Here is a 22,499-nt window from a genome sequence, read left to right on the forward strand (position 1 = left end):
GATTTTCTCAATTCAGATTCTTGTATATTGCACTGCATAGCGTATATAGGAGTCATGTGCTTAAAGAACGAACCTGCATGGTAGAATGAGTCCATAATGTCTCATGTCTCTGATCCTACCCATTATGAACCCATTCTACCAAGCAGGTCGCTATTTATGCTATGCAGTGCAATACACAATGGTTTCATCATGTCTCTGATCCTACAAAATCCCTGACTTTGTGCAAGTGTACAAAGTGTGCAAAAGTAAGACCTGAAAACCAAAGGGTGCTCACACAAAAATTTATTTGATTTGGATTCCTCTTCGTTTATTTTCCACATTTTTAATTAATACCAAAAAAAAAGTATTATTAATACATTAAAAAGCGCTCTCACATTACAGCATTTTTCACAATTTACATTACATGCTAAAAAATTTCAATTGGATCTCAGTAAATCAATATTTATTTTGTTTATTTTTACTAATATTAGGTTATATATTAACAATTGTTTTAAACAAAATGATGAAAAAGGGTTAAATACAGTAGCATTACAAAATATGCTTCAAAATATTTCTTTCAAGCCTGTATTTATTTAAATCACATCCTACTTTGCTTTTAGAACAAATAAACTTTATTTTCACATGAACGATTGTTCTAATAAGGATGGTCACGAACATATTCCAAGATGTACTTAAGACCCAGCCAGGTCTCTGTTGCAGTTGGAATGATCTGATTGGCCGGGAGGAGGAAGCCATAGCGACCAGTGTCTCGGAGCTCAAAGGCAAAGGAGTATTTGACACCCTTGTTGTAACTCCAGTCGATGCTTCCACCACTGGCTTGATCTGAAATGAAAAACAATATATGAACTATGAGAGAAACTAGCAGAGATTGAAATTGCAGAATGGATGAAAGTTGTTTATTGACTTACAAATGATTTTGCAAATGCTTCCAACTTTGTAGGTTGTTCCATACAAAGAGCTGAGGGCCTGCACTGCACCTTGACCCACTGAATGCTAATAAAACATCACAATGAAACAGATCAGGAGGTTATAATCATCGTATTTACCAGTTAGTGCTCGGACAGCAATAATACACAATTCAAACTTTATTGTTCTGACTAGAAAAAGAATCAATCAACAACAAGGTGGTGTGATGAAGTCACGGTTGCCATTTAAAAAAAATTAAGAACAAAATGTCACAAAGGGTTAATTACCAATTACTGCTTTACACTGATGAGGCATACCTTTATGGGCAAAGATCAGGGATAACATTATGGCCACCTGCCTAATTTTGTGTTGGTTTTTTGCTGCTAAAACAGCCCTGACCCTTTGAGCATTAAAAGCATGAACTTTGTCAGCAATGTGAGCTACAGGAGCTTGTCTGTTGGATCGGACCACACAGACCACTGCAGACCGGGAATAGCCCACAAGAGCTGCAGTTTTGGAGATGCTCTGACCCACTCGTCTAGACACAACAATTTGGTCCTTTTTAAACTCGCTCAAATCCTTACACTTGCAAAAAAAAAAGCAAAAAGACTCTCTGTTTTGAAAACTTTATGGTGGCAGAAAACCTAATTATTGTGCCAAAATGCTGATACTGGATAGAAATATCTTCTCACAGAAAACATGTAAATGTAAATACCATGACTCTACATACATGTTATAATAAGCACACCAGTCGAAATTGGTGATAGAGCTGGTCTGAACAATCGAAAATAAGAATTCAACCAACAATCAACAGCATCTTACGAGTTCAGCCTGGTCAGGGATGTTGTTGCAGGTGTATCCATATGGGTACATGAGAAGCTGTGAATAGGCATGGATGGAGATGAAGGACTTAAAGTTGCCGTGGTTCTCGATGAGGTTCACGATATTCTTCACTTCGATCGCAGAGTGTGCGGAAGGTCCATGGTAGGAATCAGAGCACGGGTTCTTACTGGCACCAGGGCCTGTTGGGAGCATCCAGAGACATAGATTGTAGTCGCATATGGGTGAATATGTTTTGTAAGTGATTAAGATTATCTTCTTACCTCCGAATCCAGCATCCCAGTTTCTGTTGGGGTCGACGCCTCGGCACGTAGAACCTGGATTGACGGAACGGGTCTTGCGCCACATGCGGTTCTAAAATCAATTTTAAAAAATTTCATAAAGCCAGCTGCATGTTTTCTTGATCAATCAAATCTATATCAGGATGAGTAGAAAATTGTTGTTGTATTAAAAATGGTGGTCCTTGGTTCAATTAATAAATTTTGGACCAGCCATTGGATTCAAAGGAAAAAAAGCCTGAGAACCCCTTATATGAACAACATCATCAGCTCTTTATTCAATATTTATCTAATACAATGTAAACATTTGGGATTAGATTTGTCCGCTAAATGTAGTGATGGGAAGATCCGATCATTTTAGTGACTCGGTTCTTTGAAAATTTGTTTTGAGTCATTTAGTTCATTTTGATCCTTTGATCAGAAATAAATGTAAAATTTATAATTAGCAGATTCCCAGAACATCAACATACACAAATTATACGCCAAAAATTTTCAATAATAAAAATATGACAATGCAGCTAAGGACGAATTATGATAAACCGAATGAGCAGCTCACCTCTCATATCTTCTGTTCTGTGTTAGTTCTTTTGTCACATGACTTCCATAATTATTGTAACAATAATTTTAAGATTCAGACCAAAACAACTGATCTATTGTTTAGTATATTTGGGAGTCACATGATAAAAGAATGAACGACTAAGACCAGAGGACTCTTGAGATGATCTACTCAATTATGTTTCCTGTGTAATGCACTGCATAGTGTATATAGGAGTCACGAGAGAAAAGAACGAACGACTCGGACTCAAAAAGTCGAGCGAAAAAGTACTTAATTCTGTTTCCTGTACATAACCTACAGAGATTTTGCGATGCTTTGCTCACACGCTTCAAGTAGATAATTTAAAAATCGCTTTTTGAGATGATTCGTTCTTCTGAGTCATGTTCTGAGTCAGTCAGAATGAACGAATCGTTCATGAACAACCCATCACTAACAACATTATGCAATTTCAGCTGTGGTTTTAAAACTCATAGATGTACATTAGTATGGGTGTAGGCATAGCCATCAGGGTTGGTCACGATCATCAGATAGACATCCATTTGTCCCAAAAGAGAGGTCACTGAGGGATCGACACCAAAATCTGTAGCCACCTAGTAAACAGAGAGAAAAATACACAAAACATTTACCTTAAAAAAAAAAAGTCTTCAAATGAGAAGTATCAAGTCAGAAATTAACAGTATTCTTTGAACTTTCTCACGGAGTCATTCACCTTGTTAGCCATCCACACAGCAGAGGCGGTTGAGATCCACTCTCTAGAGTGTATGCCAGCATCAATCCAGATTGCAGGCCGGTGGCTTCCACCAGTACTAAACTAAAGGCACATCCCAAATCAGTTATTGAGGAACACATTTCCCAAATCCTAAAGCATAATGTACATTCATGCCTGGCTATTTGTTTCCGCCCTCACCTTCAGCACATACATGGGACGATTCTCATAAGTACTTCCAATTTGCACTTTGGAAATCAAATTGGGATGATTGGCTACCAGGCTGTCCATCCAAGTGTAGATCTGTGTGCATAAAAATAGGATTATTCATTCATTACTTCCTTTTTTTATCAGTTTTTGTGTAATTTTGTGTTGTTTTATGTAGCACCTCAGTGGTGGAGATTTTATTTCACCGTGTCAAAAAACAACCATTTATAACTGAAATGGCAATAAAGGTTACTTGACTTGGCTTCCCATGTTCGGATTCGTAAGAGATAAAAACATTTGAGGGAATTCTGTTATTGGAAAATAATCAAGAATCATTCCAATGTGTTTTAGTTTGTGTAGTTGCCATCAGCCCTTCATTTTCCCAGTAATTAACCAGTCCAGCTGTTACGGACTAAAACCATTGCACACTAAGCGTACCCTTTGCTCCTACAGTGCACTTTATAATTTTATACATATTGCAATTATATTTCTATTGGTTTTATACACTTACCAGGAATAACATTATGACATAATAACATTATGAAGTGAATAACACTGATTATTTCTTCATCTTTTGTTAGTGGGTGTTATATATTAGACAGCAAGTAAACTTTGTCCTCAAAGCTGATGTGATAAAAGCAGGACAAATGGGCAGCTCGTGTGGGATTTTCCCAGTCTGCAGTGGACAGTATCTATCAAAAGTGGTTCAAGGAAGGAACAGTGGTGAACCATCCACAGGGTCATGTGCAGTCAAGGCTCTGATAGATGTGGCCCTCTTCAACTAATATTGCAGAAGAAGGTAATGCTCTTAATGCTTGATGGATCAGGACTGTTTTAGCAGCAAAAGGGGGACCAACACAATATTAGGGAGGTGGTCATAATGTTACGCCTGATCGGTGTACTATGTGCAATATAAAGTTCTCAGAACCCTCTCCAATTAAGGTATCACCCTTATGTGCAATCTGTATATACAGTAATTCACACACTGTTTATTTATTCTTAGTTTCAGAGATTTGAAAATTACTAAAAAATGCTTAAATTACTTAAAAGACTTTAAAACCTAAAAGGAACAAGTTTATTCCACTGGCACTGGAGGCTGCTGTCAATAATGTGAATTTTACCAGTTATACATGTTTTTATATGATAAATATTAAGTGCATTAAAATAAACATGAGATTTGCTTAGCACAAAATTAATTAGCACTGATTAACCAATTAGAATGAAGAATTCAGTGGCGTAACTGTGTATACGTGTGTGTTTGTAAAAGGAAGACACGTGGACTTACTGTGTCCAGCTGGTGGTACGTTGCGTAGTTGAAGTTCTTTACGTCACCACCCTTCGCGGCATTGCGTTGCAAATCTTTCTGCTCGTTATCCAGCAGTTCCTGTTCCACAACAGCATCAGGACATTGGCAATGAATCACCTTCACTGCACTGACTAACATGAATCCATTACAAGTATTACATTCCTTTTACCTGCAAATCATTGATCATAACATGGAACGGGATCTCGTTGTCCTGAAGGAATTTCTGGACGGCATACAGGCTGGGATACGGCACATGGATGTCAACGGGAAGGTCGCTGGAGACAGGATGAGTCCAGAAGTCCAGCTACATCATAGTTCATTTGACAGAATAGATTTTTTTTTAAATATCAAATCAATTTGTATGTTGTGAGAATTTTACAGAACCTTACAGAAACACACAAACAGTGAATAGTCACATGGTACATAAAGGTGTTTAGATTTCACGTCTTGGTTCATACATTTTCACGCATAGTGTATGGATTTTTCTTGTCATTCATGAGATTTCTGGATGTTTCTTTCATTTTCATGAGTTAATGTTTCCGTGTTTGGTATACGTCTGCCAAGTTTTCATGTTCATTGTACAATTGCTTTTATGTGTGTTGACCTCGGACCTCTCATTTAGTATTGTTTGTCTTTTGCCTGTTTTCTGGATTACTCTTTTCTCTTCCCTTGGATATACAGTATCTTTATTCTGTTAATGACTCTGCCTGTTTGGACCACTTTCTTAAATAAAGCCTGCGTTTGGATCCTTATATGTTCTCCACGCTTGTCACGCCATTGCAACGCCAAACCCTTAGTTACAAACACATAACACATGGTTCATATATGTGACAGAGCCTGTCAGAAAAAAACACCTGGTCTTCTATGGGTTTTGAAAAACACATGCATGTTCTTTTTGTTTCTATGTAACAAACAACCTAATGTAACATATGAAGATTGACTTTGACCAAACAAATAAATAAATGTCCAGATGTTCCACTTTTTCATTTAGAAATCCTCACTTAGCATGAACTTTCATACTCTTGCCATCTGTACAGTTCTTTAAATATTCAATTGAGATACTTTGCTGTGTTGCAGTCCAGATGCAATTGCATGGTGTTGAAGTATGAAATGGTTGCCATGTTGGTTCAGGGTTTCTTTTAAATGGAATAAGTCTCTAGCTCCAAAACAACCTCAAACGTTTATTCTTTAACCTCCATGTTTGACTGTGGGGTGTGAGACAGTGTGATCGCATCTTTTTTCATGTCCTCTGTCTTACAGAAGTTCTTCTGTTAGAGAAAAAAATGTCTGGATTTGGATTTATCTGTCTACAGAATTTTCTTCCAGTTATTTACTGTTATTTACTTATCACCCAAATGAGGATAGGTTTCCCTTTTGAGTCTGGATCCTCTCAAAGTTTCTTCCTCATAACATCTAGGGGAGTTTTTCCTTGCCTAAGTTGTCATGGCTGCTCATCAAGGATAAATACACATCATTCACCTAAACTGTTGATTTCTGTAAAGCTGCTTTGAGACAATGTCCGTTGTGAAAAGCGCAATAGAAATAAACTTGACTTGACTTGACTTGACTTGACTTGACTTGACTTGACTTGACTGTCTAATGTGATATTTGTGCATTACACCATGTTTGTTGCATAGAAGTAAAAGCATGTGTCTGAAAAAAACATTAAAGACTAAAAAAAATGGTTTGTATTTAAATGTTGTTTTTTTTATACTGTAGGAAATTCCACAAAATGTAATATTTCAAGAATAAAGTCTAGTAATATGAGAGAATGATATGAGAGAAACAAACATAAGGAAAAGCTTCATTATAACATTAACACTAAAACACTCAACACGTTTTGATCCGGTGCCCAACACCACAGCTTGCTCTTTCACACACTATTAGAAATCACACAGAAAAGTCCTCAGTTCTGGCTTCGCATTGACACAAACACTCTCGGGTCATCACTTTTTTTTTTTTTTACTTTTTTTCATCAACTTTTGTTACATTAATTCGTACTGTTTTTCATGGAAGTGTGGAAATAGTAAATACTTTTACATTTGACAACATGACGTACTTTTAAACGTGCCATAAATGGACAAAATGGTTCATACTCAGGAGTATGATTGTGTTAGTTGTTTTTCCGGTTGAAGCAAATCCGTATGAAGCTTTCTAGATATGTGGTATATATATGATGAATGTGATGAATGAAAACACTGACTGCACCCCAGGCCTCCTCAACTCACCTGCATCACTACCTGACTTTACTAACAACTTTTGTGTCTGCACAAATTTCCACAAAATCTAGTGGAACATCTTTCCAGAGGAGTTTAGTTTATTCTAACAGCAAATAGGGACTAAATGTGGAATGTCTTTTGGTCCACAAACCTTTGTCCATATACTGTATATATAAAATATAGTGTGACCTTGTAGATGTTTTTTCTCTCTAGTATCTATTTTACCAGCATTCTGGCAATAAATCTTTACCTAAAGCTCATAATATTTAACGCTTCACATATTACACAGGATTAATGTTGCTGTACCTTTAACACTTCATTGTTTTCCAATTCCTTCAAGAGCTGGATTTGTTCCTCAGATTTTGCATTAACTCGAAGAACCTGGTCACTGTTGGGGAAGAAAACAGAATGTGATGTTGAATCTTTTTTTTCTTTCAGTAAATCGTTCTGTATAAAACAAAATGATTATGAATGTAGAGAAGTATTTGTTTATAATCAATTCTAAACTAAACATTGTTTTTTTTAACATATATTAGATCTGAACTCACTCAGTAAAGACCTTATGGCAATACGCTGCCACCAAAACACTAAAAAGTACCAAGCAGACCCTCATGATCGCTTTTACCCTTAGAAATCCTCTCACAGCTCTTTAATGAGAACTCTTATACTCTTAGACCTGCCATGTGTTCGGTTCTCAGCGATATCTTACACAGCAGTATCAGTTCTGTTCCTTTGCAGAGTTACACAACACAGTGGTCATTTTTAGATTTGAACATGATTCAAGAAACCTGAAATCATTAACTAAGACATGATGGGGACTTGAATGCAAAACTGTTCATGCCAATTGTTGTCCTAAACCATTGGAGCAGACTGTTGCTATTAATTACATTCCAAATCCATGAAATGCTCCAATGAGCATGAGGATGAATTTGGAATTTAGGAGAGTCTACAGGAGAGGAGAGTTTAGAATCTACAGGAACCTCATTTATCTTCATGTGGAACCATCCTGAGTGGTTTCCAGTTGAATCACGGTGAATCCAGTAAGCAGGGATACAAAGGAGAAAGAGACAGGAAAGAGACAGTGGTACCTCAGAAACATGTAAAACTCAACAGGTAGGGAGGAGAGGAGGTGACAGGAAGAGAAAGAAACATGGATTATTGGATGTCATTATTGTTATGTAATAGCAAGGACAGTGTACAGAGTGACAAGAGTGCAAGAACAGACTGCTATGACAGAATAGAGCCAAAAGGTAACATACATACAGTGTAGGTCAAGGAATATAAATACGAAGTAAGGGAATATGAATACATGCATTTCACCCCCTGCCTTAAGTCCCCTAGTCCTACCACCAAGTCATTCCACCTCTTAATACCATCATTATGACACCATGGCTATAGAAACCATCATCAGATATGCAGTATGTAAAGCGCTGCATCACAGACAGGAATCTCATACAAGGAGAATGAATAGCGTTACTAAAGCAAGAAAACCAATGAACCCAATTCAACACGTCTCCTTTCACTGTAGCCACAACTGCACTGCCCACATACATCATCTCTAGCAGGAGCATTTGCATACCTGATGAAGATGTTGGAGTTATACAGAGGAGTAGTGGGCTTAGAACACAGCCCTGTGGGATGCCAGTGTTCAGAATGAGGGTTGAAGATACCTGGTTGCTCTCTCTGCACTGCTATAGCCTTTATAATTATTCACTGTACATATGCTTACATATATATCACATGCTGTAAATATGCAACATATTTAACTGCACTATTTGCTCGATTTGCACTTCTGGTAGATGCCAAACTGCATTTCGTTGCTGTGTACCTGTACAATGCAATGACAATAAAGTTCTATCTATCTATCTATCTATCTATCTATCTATCTATCTATCTATCTATCTATCTATCTATCTATCTATCTATCTATCTATCTATCTATCTATCTATCTATCTATCTATCTATCTATCTATAAATCGACCTCATGTTTTTGTGCATTAAGGTTTCCCTGGGGATTTGAAATGAAGGCAAATTGTGTGTTTTTGCACAAATTCTATAGGAAAGAAAACATTCCAGCTTGTAAATGTCCTTGTAAGTGTATCTGTGACCAAATCGTGTTCTTCTTATCTTCAGTCATTGTGGAATGACAGAGCAGATACCTTCTAGGGACCTTGGACTAAGCAAGTTGAAATCTGATTGGGTAAATTGGTTACAGCTTCAAGCAACATGGATTTGAATTAATAGAACACCTGCAGTGTTCACAGTGTTGGCCTTAAACCAATTTATTTGAAGCCTATCTCTGATTGGATAGAAACTCAAGAGACCCAGAGAATAAACTATTGGGAATAATTATATACATATTCATGAATAAAAATATAATAAAATGTAAGTCAGTGATTCTGATTAAGCAGAGAAAACCTTGCTGTTCCTGACGATTCGCCAAAGGGGGAATATATGAATATAATATGAATATGATGTCAGGGAATATAAATATGAAGTCAGGAACATATCAATATGAAGGCAGATAATATGAATATAAAGTCAGGAATATGAATATGAAGTCAGGGAATATGATGTCAGGGATATGAATATGAAGTCAGGGAATATGATGTCAGGGAATATGAATATAAATGTAGGGAATATGAAGTCAGGGAATATGAATATGAAGTCAGGGAATATGAATATGATGTCAGTGAATATGAAGTCAGGGAATATGAATATAAAATTAGGGAATATTAATATGAAGTCAGGGAATATGAAGTCAGGGAATATGAATATGAAGTCAGGGAATATGAATATAAATTTAGGGAATATGAAGTCAGGGAATATGAATATGAAGTCAGGGAATATGAATATGAAGTCAGGGAATATGAAGTCAGGGAATATGAATATGAAGTGAGGGAATATGAATATAAATTTAGGGAATATGAATATGAAGTCAGGGAATATGAAATCAGGGAATATGAATATAAATTTAGGGAATAAGAAGGCAGGGAATATGAATATGAATATAAATTTAGGGAATATGAAGTCAGGGAATATGAATATGAAGTCAGGGAATATGAATATGAAGTCAGGGAATATGAATATAAATTTAGGGAATAAGAAGGCAGGGAATATGAATATAAGGTCAGGGAATATGAATATAAATTTAGGGAATATGAAGTCAGGGAATATGAATATGAAGTCAGGGAATATGAATATGAAGTGAGGGAATATGAATATGATGTCACAGAATATGAAGTGAGGGAATATGAATATGATGTCACAGAATATGAAGTGAGGGAATAAGAAGGCAGGGAATATGAATATGAAGTCAGGGAATATGAATATAAATTTAGGGAATATGAAGTCAGGGAATATGAATATGAAGTCAGGGAATATGAATATGAAGTCAGGGAATATGAATATGAAGTGAGGGAATATGAAGTGAGGGAATATGAATATGATGTCAGTGAATATGAAGTCAGGGAATATGAATATAAATTTAGGGAATATGAAGTCAGGGAATATGAATATAAAGTTAGGGAATATGAATATGAAGTCAGGGAATATGAAGTCAGGGAATATGAATATGAAGTCAGGGAATATGAAGTCAGGGAATATGAATATGAAGTCAGGGAATATGAATATAAATTTAGGGAATATGAATATGAAGTCAGGGAATATGAAGTCAGGGAATATGAATATGAAGTCAGGGAATATGAATATAAATTTAGGAAATATGAAGTCAGGGAATATGAATATGAAGTCAGGGAATATGAATATGAAGTCAGGGAATATGAATATGATGTCAGTGAATATGAAGTCAGGGAATATGAATATAAAGTTAGGGAATATGAATATGAAGTCAGGAGAATATAAATATGAAGTGAGGGAATATGAATATGATGTCACAGAATATGAAGTGAGGGAATATGAATATGATGTCACAGAATATTAAGTGAGGGAATATGAAGTCAGGGAATATGAATATGATGTCAGTGAATATGAAGTCAGGGAAAATGAATATGATGTCAGTGAATATGAAGTCAGGGAATATGAATATAAATGTAGGGAATATGAAGTCAGGGAATATGAATATGAAGTCAGGGAATATGAATATGAAATATGTAAAATAAGGAAATGGAGAATTGGGGAATGGGATTAACAATTTAAAGGAAGAAGGCCCAGACCCTGAATTTAAGAATTTAAAAAAAGCATGACTTTAGTGTGTTACTTAATTATATTCACAAGAAATTACTGTAATGTAGCATCTTAAGACATGCCATGCATAAAATAAATAATTCTTTGAGCCCTTAACTTGTCCCGAAAATACCAGAAAATAAACTTTGTGCCTATTTGAGGGTTTGACAGTCAGCATCTATTTTATTTGTGATGTCACCCTCCACAGTATAGATATATAAAAATATCCATTGTGATAATGTTCTGCTGCACTGGTGTCTATGCGTTTTACATGAGATGGAGGCACTGATGTACGAAGACGCTCAACAACACAAAAAGCTCCAACGGCAGGGGGCGCTCAGGTGTGTTGTGTATTACTGCCACCTAGTGGCGAGAGATGTTTTTTTTGTTTTTTTTTTTACTTGATTAAACATTTTCTAGTCACAAGCAAGTGCTGTTATTATTGTTGAACTCACCAGCAATTAATCAAAGCTTTTTAAAAATTCATTACTGTTACATTATTGTTTATATTTATTGGTTAAATAAATCTTTTCCAGGTTTAATAAAAAATGATGCTTATGAAACAACAATTGCAATTATTTTTACAAAAAGTAAAGTATTACATTTCTATTCATTCCTAATGAGTTCTATTTATTATATATATTTTTTTGTGTATGAGGGTGAATGGGCTAAAGTTTTTTATTTATTTATTGTTTTTATAATAGGTCCTTGCATTGAAAGTCAGTAGGAGTAAGACAGAGTACATGTGTGAATGAGAGGGAGGGCAGTGGAGTGATGCGGTTGCAGGGAGAAGAGGTGGAGAAGGTGGAGAAGATCAGGTACCTGGGGTCAACAGTGCAAAGTAATGGAGAGTGTGTTAGAGAAGTGAAGAAAAGAGTGCAGGCAGGGTGGAGTGGGTGGAGAAGAGTGATAGCAGGAGTAATTTGTGATAGAAGAGTATCTGTGAGAGTGAAAGGGAAAGTTTATAGGACTGTGGTGAGACCTGAGATGTTGTCTGGTTTAGAGACAGTGGCATTGAGTAAAAGACAGGAGGTGGAGCAGGAGGTAGCAGAGCTGAAGATGTTATGGTTTTCGTTGGGAGTGACGACGATGGATAAGATTAGAAATGAGTTTATTAGAGGGACAGCGCATGTAGGATGTTTTGGTGACAAGGTGAGGGAGGTGAGATTGAGATGGTTTGGACATGTGCAGAGGAGGGACATGGGGTATATCAGTAGGAGAATGCTGAGGATGGAAACATCAGGAAGGAGGAAAAGAGGAAGACCAAGGAGGAGGTTTATGGATGTGGTGAGGGAAGACATGCAGGTAGTTGGTGTAAAAGAGGCAGATGTAGAGGACAGGGGAGTATGGAGATGATCCGCTGTGGCGCCCCCTAATGGGAGCAGCCGAAAGAAGAAGAAGAAGAAGAAGAAGAAGAAGAAGAAGAAGAAGAAGAAGAAGAAGAAGAATAGGTCCTTGCATTCAAGAACAAATGTTGATATATTTGTTTGTTTTTTCATGTATTTCTTTATTGGTTTGTTTTTTATTTCAGCATATATGTATGTGTTTGTTTTTAGCCCTTTTTTTTGAGCATGTATTGTAGACATGTATGTATTTAGTATGTATTATGTATTCATTTGTATGAGTATTTTTATATTTATATTTATTATTTGTTTATTTGCTTTTTATCGGGGCAGGTGATTATTTAATTATTTATTTGTGGGTTTTTTTTATTTATTTATTTTTTTTATTTTTTTTTATAAGTACGTATTCCGTATGTATTATGCATTTGTTTATTTAATATGATTTATTTACCTTTATTTTTAATTTGAGAATTAATTTAGTCTTATTTGCTAATGCATGTATGTAGTTATTTTTTTTTTTATTTAAAGTTTTATTTATTGAAGTTATTTCCTCGTTTTTATTCGAGCATGTGATTATTTGTTTTTATTAATGTATTCATATATTTAAGTGCGTTTACTTTTTATATGAGTATTCGAGTGTTTGTTTGTTTGTTTGTTTGAGTATTTGTCACTTTTGTTTTGTAGCTGTTGTAGTAAAGCCACCCAGTAGACAGAAGCCACGCCCACCAATGGGTCGGCATTCAACGCGTCACGTGACAGAGCAGCGCACACTTCCGGTCAGCTGATTGCTCTTCTCCCCAGCACTGTGTTTCCAGGTGTGAGCGGAAACTTATCGGTTTTTCGCGTAAAGTCAAAACTTTTAGTTGTTTATAGTTTAGTTTTCACAGCGGACAGACACAGTCATGGCGCTCAGCGATGCCGACGTCCAAAAACAGGTAAAAACATCTGCTGTCTGAGTTTCTAAAGTTTTGTTATTGTTTTAGTGTCTGCATTAAAGTTCATTGTTTCTGTTCAAACATCTGTACATGTATACAATCTCCTTAAAAACTGCAGAAATTCAGTGCTCTCCTTATAAAAAGATCTCAAAACTGTAGCTGAAGAAACGTGTAGAATGGAGAACCAGCGGTTCCTGCTTGGTCCAGAGGTTTCCTTGCTCTCAAAAGCCTCATTTCTATCAAACTACCATTAAAGATCTACAAAACATGAAGACCTGTACATCCAAACCGGGGACATGTTTCTACCAAGCTGAAACACAAGCTAAATTATGCACAACATCTCAACACCTGATCCTTCATGTCCATGATGGACCTCAGGAATGAAAGCAGTCTTGGTTCTTCTTTTGCACGTGACAGGATTGCTCAATGCTCTAGGGTTAGGCAAGCTTGGCATTTTATTTCTTTCTTTTTAAAGAACTCAATCCTCATCACTTCACACTCGTGTTCAGGGAACGTGGTAGCTCTGTGGTTTAGATGATGGATTTCTGATCAGGAGGTTGTGAGTTCAAATCCCAGCATTACAAAACTGCCTCTGTTGGGACCTTGAGCAAAAAACCAATAACCCTCAACTGCTTATGTCTGTGCTCAGTAAAGATCAGGGGGATGTTCATGCAAAAACCTGGATTCCAGGACTAAATGAAGTCTAAGTGCAGGACTTCCATGTATCTTGCAGTCTAGTTGTAGACATGGTACGATTCGTGTTTGATACACGCCTTCATGTATCCGTTTCTGGCTTCGCATTCGAGCAAGACATTTTACATTTATGGCTTTTATCAGACGCTTTCATCCAGAGCAACTTTCAACCGAGCAGTTTAAGGTTAGGGGCCTTGCTCAAGGGCCCACCAGTGGCAGTTTAGTGGTTTGATCTTGTGACTTTCCGATCCAGAGTCCAATGCCTTAACTAGTGAGCTCCCAGCTCTAGTGTCAAGGGATAGAAGTAATGGGAAGTGGAACCTCAGTGGGTAAGGCTCGGGGTTACTGATCAAATGTGTGGGCCCTTCAGCAAGGCCCTTAACCCTCTGTGCTCCAGGGGCACTGTATCGTGGCTTTCTAACATCACTGGGATATGCGAAGAAAGATGTGACAAGTAAAAACCTCTCTTTAATGGAATTTTTAAAAGACTTGAAGGTCTTGAAGGCAGAATGCGCTGAAGAGTCCCGCAGGAGAAGACCGAGTCAGGATGTTCAATGTAGTAAAATGACAAAAAAACTAAACAAGAACATAAGATGAAAGCTCAGAGGTTAAGGTTCTGGGTGTCTGATTAGAAGGTCTGGGGTTCAAAGCTGACACTCTTGGGGGCCCTTGAGCAAGGCCCTTAACCATTCAGGTGCGCTGTATCATGGCTCACCCTGCACTCTGACCCCAGCTTCCTAACATTGCTGGCATATGCGAAAAAAGAATTTAGCTGTGATGTAAGGAAGATGTGAGAAGTATAAAGCATGAAGTAGTTCCATCTTTCTGATGTTGATGATGAAGGTGAAATTTGTGAGTTTGGAGTCGGATTAGTGATCGGAGAACGCAGAACTATCTCACGGTTGTGTTGCATCGGCATCGTGTTCTGACTTAGGTCTCAGATTTCCCATTCTCCGTAATTCAGGACAGCTGCGATCTCAACATCGGCTACATCAACTACTCTAGATGGTCAAACGTTTGTGGACACCTGATCATAAGATTCCTGGGGGGCTTCTTTTTGAACATCCCATTCCACTTTTAATCCCCATTCGCATACGTTCCACTCCTCTGGGAAGATGTTCCACTAGATTCTATGGAGATTTGGGCTCATTCACTTACAGGGGTGTCAGTAAAGTCAGGTACTGATGGGGTGCAGTCAGTGTTCATTCATGTTCAGTAGGTTTGTGGAGCTCTATGGCAGGAGATCTTCCACTGCAACCCATGTAAAGCAAATCTTCATGGAACATTCAGAAGCATTTGGGCGTTAAGTGTGTGGTCACAATTTGAGGAGGAACCACATATGGATGGAAAAAACGTGATCTGGGAAAGAAATAGTGCGGTTATAGTCATGGTATATGAACGCTGTAGTAACGGGATTCTGATTTTTCTGCAGATCAAACACATGATGGCCTTCATCGAGCAAGAGGCCAACGAGAAGGCGGAGGAAATTGACGCAAAGGTAAAACATTTGAAAGGAAAAACATCAGCTTTAACCTGAAGATGCTAAAGGAGATCCTTTATCACCGTGTGTGTGTGTGTGTGTGTGTGTGTGTGTGTGTGTGTGTGTGTGTTCCCCCGCAGGCTGAAGAAGAGTTTAACATCGAAAAGGGCCGACTTGTGCAGACGCAGAGGCTTAAGATAATGGAGTACTACGAGAAGAAAGAGAAACAGATCGAGCAGCAGAAGAAAATGTGAGTCAGTTTCTACATCCTGCATGTGATCATGTTACACTTCTACATTTCATCAGCAGCTTCTCTCCTCATACCTGTATGTATCTACATCCCTGTAGTCAGATGTCCAATCTGATGAATCAGGCCAGGCTGAAGGTGCTCAAGGCGCGGGATGATATGATCATGGTATGGGCTGTGGGGGGGTGTTTGTTTTGTGGGGGTGTGTTTGTTCTGTGGGGGTGTGTTTGTTCTGTGGGGGTGTGTTTGTTCTGTGGGGGTGTGTTTGTTCTGTGGGGGTGTGTTTGTTGTGTTTGTTCTGTGGGGGTGTGTTTGTTGTGTTTGTTCTGTGGGGATGTGTTTGTTGTGTTTGTTCTGTGGGCGTGTGTTTGTTGTGTTTGTTCTGTGGGCGTGTGTTTGTTGTGTTTGTTCTGTGGGCGTGTGTTTGTTGTGTGTTTGTTCTGTGGGGGTGTGTTTGTTCTGTGGGGGTGTGTTTGTTCTGTGGGGGTGTGTTTGTTCTGTGGGGGTGTGTTTGTTGTGTTTGTTCTGTGGGGGTGTGTTTGTTGTGTTTGTTCTGTGGGGGTGTGTTTGTTGTGTTTGTTCTGTGGGGATGTGTTTGTTGTGTTTGTTCTGTGGGCGTGTGTTTGTTGTGTTTGTTCTGTGGGCGTGTGTTTGTTGTGTGTTTGTTCTGTGGGGGTGTGTTTGTTCTGTGGGGGTGTGTTTGTTGTGTTTGTTCTGTGGGGATGTGTTTGTTGTGTTTGTTCTGTGGGCGTGTGTTTGTTGTGTTTGTTCTGTGGGCGTGTGTTTTTTGTGTTTGTTCTGTGGGCGTGTGTTTGTTGTGTGTTTGTTCTGTGGGGGTGTGTTTGTTCTGTGGGGGTGTGTTTGTTGTGTTTGTTCTGTGGGGGTGTGTTTGTTGTGTTTGTTCTGTGGGCGTGTGTTTGTTGTGTTTGTTCTGTGGGCGTGTGTTTGTTGTGTTTGTTCTGTGGGCGTGTGTTTTTTGTGTTTGTTCTGTGGGCGTGTGTTTGTTGTGTGTTTGTTCTGTGGGGGTGTGTTTGTTCTGTGGGGGTGTGTTTGTTGTGTTTGTTCTGTGGGGATGTGTTTGTTGTGTTTGTTCTGTGGGCGTGTGTTTGTTCTGTGGGCGTGTGTTTGTTGTGTTCTGTGGGTGCGTATTTGTTGTGTTTGTTCTATGGGCGCGTGTTTTTTGTGTTTGTTCTGTGGGCGTGTGTTTTTTGTGTTTGTTCTGTGGGCGTGTGTTTGTTGTGTGTTTGTTCTGTGGGCGTGTGTTTGTTCTGTGGGCGTGTGTTTGTTCTGTGGGCGTGTGTTTGTTGTGTGATGGTTCTGTGGGTGTGTTTGTGTTGTGTGTTTGTTCTGTGGGCACGTGTTTGTTGTGTGTTTGCTCTGTTGGTGCGCGTTTGTGTTGTGTGTTTTTTCTGTGGGCGTGTGTTATGTGTGTTTGTTCAGTTGGTGCGTGTTTGTTTTGTGGGTACGTGTTTGTTGTGTGTTTGTTCTGTGGGCACCTGTTTGTTGTGTGTTTGCTCCGTTGGTGCGCGTTTGTTGTGTGTTTGTTCTGTTGGTGCGTGTTTGTGTTTGTTGTGTGGGCGCGTGTTTGTTGTGTGGGCGCGTGTTTGTTGTGTGTGTGTTGTGTGGGTACATGTTTGTTGTGTCGGCGCGTGTTTGTGTTTCTTGGTCGTGTGTTTGTGTTTGAGTGATTTGTGTTTGCTTGGTTTTTGTATGTGGGTGGTTGTGTATGTTTATCTTTTGTGTTGGTGTGTTTAATTGTATGGGGTTTGGCAGTGTTTGTCTAAAAGTGTGTTTTTGTATGCATGTTTACTTATTTCTGTTGGTGTGTGTGTGTGTGTGTGTGTGTGTGTGTGTGTGTGTGTGTGTGTGTGTGTGTGGGTGTGTTTTTGTCTGTTTGTTTGTGTGTGCTTGTATGGTGATGTTTGTATGATCATGCTTGGTTTGTGTGTATTTGTGTGGGTATTTTTGTTTATATAGTTGTGTTTATTTATTTGTATTTGTATTTGTGTGTGTGTGTGTGTGTGTGTGTGTGTGTGTGTGTGTGTGTGTGTGTGTGTGTGTGTGTACGTATATGTGTGTATAGGTGCATTTTTGTGGCTTTATATGTGTGGGTTTAAATAATCGAATGTTGGTCTTTTTTGTTGTGTGTGTGTGTGTGTGTGTGTGTGTGTGTGTGTGTGTGTGTGCGCGTGTGTGTGTGTGTTTAGGACCTTCTGAGCGAAGCCCGTAAGCGGTTAGCTAACATCGCCAAAGACCCGGCTCAGTACCCGACTCTGTTAGAAGGACTCGTGATGCAGGTTTGCGCTTTTCTTCATCTTTACACACCTCGTGACACTGAAAGCGTTTTCCATTAATGCAACTGAGATGATAAAAATGGCTTCCTGTTATTCATGATCTGAAGAATGAAATCGGCATTCACACGTCTCCTTTTCTTCCAGGGCTTCTATCAGCTGCTGGAACCCAAAGTGATCATTCGCTGTCGTAAGGATGATCTGGCCATGGTGGAGGTGATCTTCGTTCCCAATTCTTTCAAACTGTAAAACTGTTTTTCCCCCCAGTGTAGATGGGACGCATTTGTACAGACAGAAGTACAGATTTAAGACAGTTCTGAAAATGGGATCATATGTTACACATTTCTCTGTAAAGCCGAGATTGGTGCCGATTCCCGTTTGCCCCTTTTTATTAAAAATTGTAATAAATTTATATAAAAGAAATGAGGACCTTCGACGCAGCGCACTCATACACGATGTCCTTCCTTTACTCAGATATAAAAATAAATAAATAACAATCACGTTAAAATTTGTCTTAACGATCCGACAAGTCTCATATCAACCACCAATATCCGCCATGACGCACAATATGTGTGTGTTCGGGCCTGAAGCATCATGTGTGCACACTTTTAAATCTTTTTCTTTTCTTCATAATTTCTTTTCTCTTTTTCCCTTATCTTTTTTGTTTGTTTCTTTCTTTCTTTCTTTCTTTCTTTCTTTCTTTCTTTCTTTCTTTCTTTCTTTCTTTCTTTCTTTTCTTGTTTTTTTCTTCCTCTTTTTCCCATATATCTTGTCTTTTTATTTTTTCCCCTTTTTGCCTTTTCCTTTGCCTGCTTTTTTTCTTTTCTTCATTATTTTCTTCATTATTTTTTTTTCTCTTTTTCCATATGTCTGTCTTTTTCTTGCTTCCTTTCCTTTCCTTTCCTTTCCTTTCCTTTCCTTTCCTTTCCTTTCCTTTCCTTTCCTTTCCTATTGTATGAAAGAACATTGACCCAGTAATACCACCGCAAGGCATAAAGTGTATTTCCAGTGCAATTCCAGTAATGCAGCTCCTCCACTGCAGCTACTCTCATACACTGTTTTAAGGGTGCCATTACTTTTGTTCTAAACAAATAGCTTCCTTTGAAATCAGGAAAAAGTTTATTAAACCAGTCTGTAATGGAAATTATGGATTTATCTCCAATATGCTGTTATAATTACCTCCAATCTTTTGGGAGAACGTTCCACTAGATCTTCAGAAGGGAGCGATTATGTAACGATTAATCGCTCACTCAAGATCTAATGTTCACTCTGACTGCACCCCAGGCCTCCTCCCCTCACCTTCATCAGCATCTAACTCGACTAACACTGAATGATCACCACACATCTCCACAAGCACACTCCAAAATCTAGTGGAACATCTTTCCAGAAGAGTGGAGGTTATTCTAACAGTGTCCACAAACTTTTGGTAATCTAGTGTAGTTGCAGCTGAAGAACTAAAAACTTGTTCTTTCGTTTTTAGGCTGCCGTCCAGAAAAACATCCCCATCTACAAAGAAACCGTGAAGAGTAACATCGAGGTCCGCGTGGACAAGGACAACTTCCTCTCCCCCGACATGTAAGAGATTCACCTCTGTGAGAAAGCAGACTTGTGTTGTATTTTTCCTGATCGAAAGCCTCCTGGGAAATACGTGTGTGTGTGTGTGTGTGTGTGTGTGTGTGTGTGTGTGTGTGTGTGTGTGTGTGTGTGTGTGTGTGTGTGTGTGTGTGTGTGTGTGTGTGTGTGTGTGTGTGTGTGTGTGTGTGTGTGTGTGTGTGTGTGTGTGTGTGTGTGTGTGTGTGTGTGTGTGTGTTGTGCACAGATCCGGAGGTGTGGAGGTCTACAACGCTAACGGCAAGATCAAGGTGGCCAACACACTGGAGAGCAGGCTGGATCTTATGGCTCAGCAGGTAATCCAGTGCTAGAATAAGTGGATGAGGTGGATTCATTATCATACAGCAAAAAAAAAAAAAAAAAATCTGTGATCTGATTTCTTCTGGTTGATCTCATGGAAAAGAGTCAGACGTTTGGAAGCATGCAGTCTTTACGTTTTTGAGACGCACACATGCTTCTTTTGTTCATACACAATAAACTCAAGTCTGTAAGTAAAGTAAAAGGTGAAAACACAAGAATTGGACAGTGAACGAGTCTAGGAAAGTTCTGTGGAGTCAAAATTGGACATTTCCGGTTCCTACAGAAGAACTTGTGCGAGAGAACAGGAGAGAAGATGCTGTAGTCTGCCCGCCTTCACCCCCACAGTCAAACATCGAGGTGGAAGATCAGTGGATCTTTCTTTCTTTCTTTCTTTCTTTCTTTCTTTCTTTCTTTCTTTCTTTCTTTTCTTCTCATTTTTCCATATATCTTCTTACTTTCTTTCCTTTCTTCCTAAGTTTTTTTTCTCTTTTTCCCATTCATCTTTTTTTTCTTCCTCTTTCTTTTTTCTTCATTATTGTTTTCCTCTTTTTCCTTATCTTTTTTTGGCTGTTTGTTTGTTTCTTTATTTTCTTCATAATATTGTTTTTCTTTCTTTCTTTCTTTCTTTCTTTCTTTCTTTCTTTCTTTCTTTCTTTCTTTCTTTCTTTCTTTCTTTCTTTCTTTCTTTCTTTCTTTCTTTCTTTCTTTCTTTCTTTCTTTCCTTTCTTCATTCTATCCTTTATTCTTTTTTTCTAATTTTTCCATATATCTTCTTTATTTCTATTTTCTTTTTGCCTTAAAACTCTTATTCTCTTTCCTTCTCTTCTCTTCTCCTCTTCTTCTTTATCTCTCTTCTCTTCTTCTTCTTTTCTTTTCTTTTTCTTTTCCTTTCCTTTCCTATATTTTGTTAAGTGAAAGGAACCAACATGGCAACCATTCCCTGCTTTCCCACCATGTAATTCGGTCCGGACCACAGCTCATTGGAACTGTACCTCTGAGCTCTGTAAGTGTTATATTGAGAGCAGAAACACAGTTTTCTTTATCATGGAACAACCTGCTCAGTCACCGCACCTAAATCCTATTCAACTGCTCTAAAAAAACATGCATGTGTGTCTCAAAACCATCAGACTAGACGTTTCCACACATTTGACGGATGCTGTATTTGATTACAGAAGGTGATCTGGTGGATAATAGTTTCTGTCTCATTCCAGATGATGCCTGAAATCCGAGTGACTTTATTCGGCGCCAACCAGAACCGCAAGTTCATGGATTAACGGACATGCAGTGTGACTTTCACATGACTTTCTTTCAGCTTTTTACACAAACGTGTGTGTGTGTGTGTGTGAGAGCTCCCTGTTTTTCTTTCTTTTCCTTCCTTTGGCTGTGAAACCGCTCCAGGGTTCCTTCCTTCCTCCGATGACCGGACCGACTGGAAATGTTTACTTAATGGAGTTAAAGCTGTAAGCAGGATGTTCCTACCCATGAGCCTTTCTTTAATATACACAGAAACGATCTCATGAATAATTAATAGGATATTCTGACTGTAAAGCAGCACATTATGATCACTGTACCTCTTCTTAGTGACGGCCTCAGTGTCGGGATGTTAAAAATAAATAAAAGAAACATGAACAATGTTTTATGTTTTATTTCTATATATCTGGAAACTTTTCAGTACTGGAGTTGGTTATAATTCATTTGTTACAAAAATCATTTCCTTTCATTGTCATTGAACATGAACAAAAAAACAAGTACAAACATTTCTTTACATGCGAATGAAATGATTGACCGTGTTGAAATGATGGACAGATGATGTTCTTAAGGAGACAATACTGTTATCAGTTATACGTTATAGTGTACGATCACGTGCTATTAACATTCACGTGCTTTTACACGCAATGGGCCTCATTTATCAGTGGAAATAAAATGGTGGTTTGGGTGATGGTGATGAGACTGTGAGAAGTGGGAGCACAGTGATTAAAGATCTGGGTAACTGATTGGAAGATCTGGGATTGGACCCTGGAATCACCAAGCTGTTGCTCTTGGGCCCCTGAGACTTAGTGCTTACTTTCTTTCTTTCTTTCTTTCTTTCTTTCTTTCTTTCTTTCTTTCTTTCTTTCTTTCTTTCATTCATTCATTCATTCATTCATTCATTCATTCATTCATTCATTCATCCATCCATCCATCCATCCATCCAAAGATGGATGGAACCATTACACACCCAAAGATCAATCAAAGGAACCTTCTAGAGCAACTGAAGAGAGAAACATGGCTGATGCAAATGGATTAATAAATATTTAAAATAGAGCCTGGAATCCTTAAATCTGAGATGGAACAGATGAGCTGTTTGGACGCTTTGATTAGAGTTTGAATTGAATTAAATTCAATTGATTGGACA

The 22,499-nt window shown here is 38.3% G+C and overlaps 2 protein-coding genes across 2 annotated transcripts; one reads left to right on the plus strand and one right to left on the minus strand.

Moving 5' to 3' along the window:
* Positions 1-550: 550 nt before the first annotated feature.
* cpa4 (carboxypeptidase A4) lies at positions 551-7,692 on the minus strand. The gene is made up of 11 exons (XM_083561388.1): positions 7,567-7,692; positions 7,325-7,406; positions 4,969-5,103; positions 4,779-4,877; positions 3,488-3,589; positions 3,290-3,391; positions 3,060-3,170; positions 2,010-2,100; positions 1,729-1,928; positions 909-993; positions 551-822 (listed from the first exon to the last, which is right to left on the minus strand). Exons 1-11 carry the CDS (start codon positions 7,629-7,631, stop codon positions 635-637), a joined length of 1,260 nt encoding a protein of 419 aa, XP_083417514.1. The 5' UTR covers positions 7,632-7,692; the 3' UTR covers positions 551-634.
* A 5,609-nt stretch (positions 7,693-13,301) lies between these two features.
* atp6v1e1a (ATPase H+ transporting V1 subunit E1a) lies at positions 13,302-21,739 on the plus strand. Its single transcript, XM_083561156.1, has 9 exons — positions 13,302-13,482; positions 15,608-15,673; positions 15,796-15,905; positions 16,004-16,070; positions 18,110-18,199; positions 18,341-18,409; positions 19,674-19,768; positions 20,013-20,100; positions 21,316-21,739. Exons 1-9 carry the CDS (start codon positions 13,450-13,452, stop codon positions 21,376-21,378), a joined length of 681 nt encoding a protein of 226 aa, XP_083417282.1. The 5' UTR covers positions 13,302-13,449; the 3' UTR covers positions 21,379-21,739.
* Positions 21,740-22,499: the final 760 nt, after the last annotated feature.

The sequence above is a fragment of the Silurus aristotelis genome (genome assembly GCF_946808225.1).
Source record: "Silurus aristotelis genome assembly, chromosome: 14".
NCBI lineage: Eukaryota > Metazoa > Chordata > Actinopteri > Siluriformes > Siluridae > Silurus > Silurus aristotelis.

Coding starts and splice junctions, on each gene's coding strand:
- cpa4 (XM_083561388.1), bottom strand. CDS start 7,631: ATGAGGGTCTGCTTGGTACTTTTTAGTGTTTTGGTGGCAGCGTATTGC. Junction 7,407..7,566: donor TGCCATAAGGTCTTTACTGA/GTGAGTTCAGAT, acceptor CTTCCCCAACAG/TGACCAGGTTCTTCGAGTTA. Junction 5,104..7,324: donor AAAACAATGAAGTGTTAAAG/GTACAGCAACAT, acceptor ACTATGATGTAG/CTGGACTTCTGGACTCATCC.
- atp6v1e1a (XM_083561156.1), top strand. CDS start 13,450: ATGGCGCTCAGCGATGCCGACGTCCAAAAACAG. Junction 13,483..15,607: donor ATGCCGACGTCCAAAAACAG/GTAAAAACATCT, acceptor ATTTTTCTGCAG/ATCAAACACATGATGGCCTT. Junction 20,101..21,315: donor TGGATCTTATGGCTCAGCAG/GTAATCCAGTGC, acceptor GTCTCATTCCAG/ATGATGCCTGAAATCCGAGT.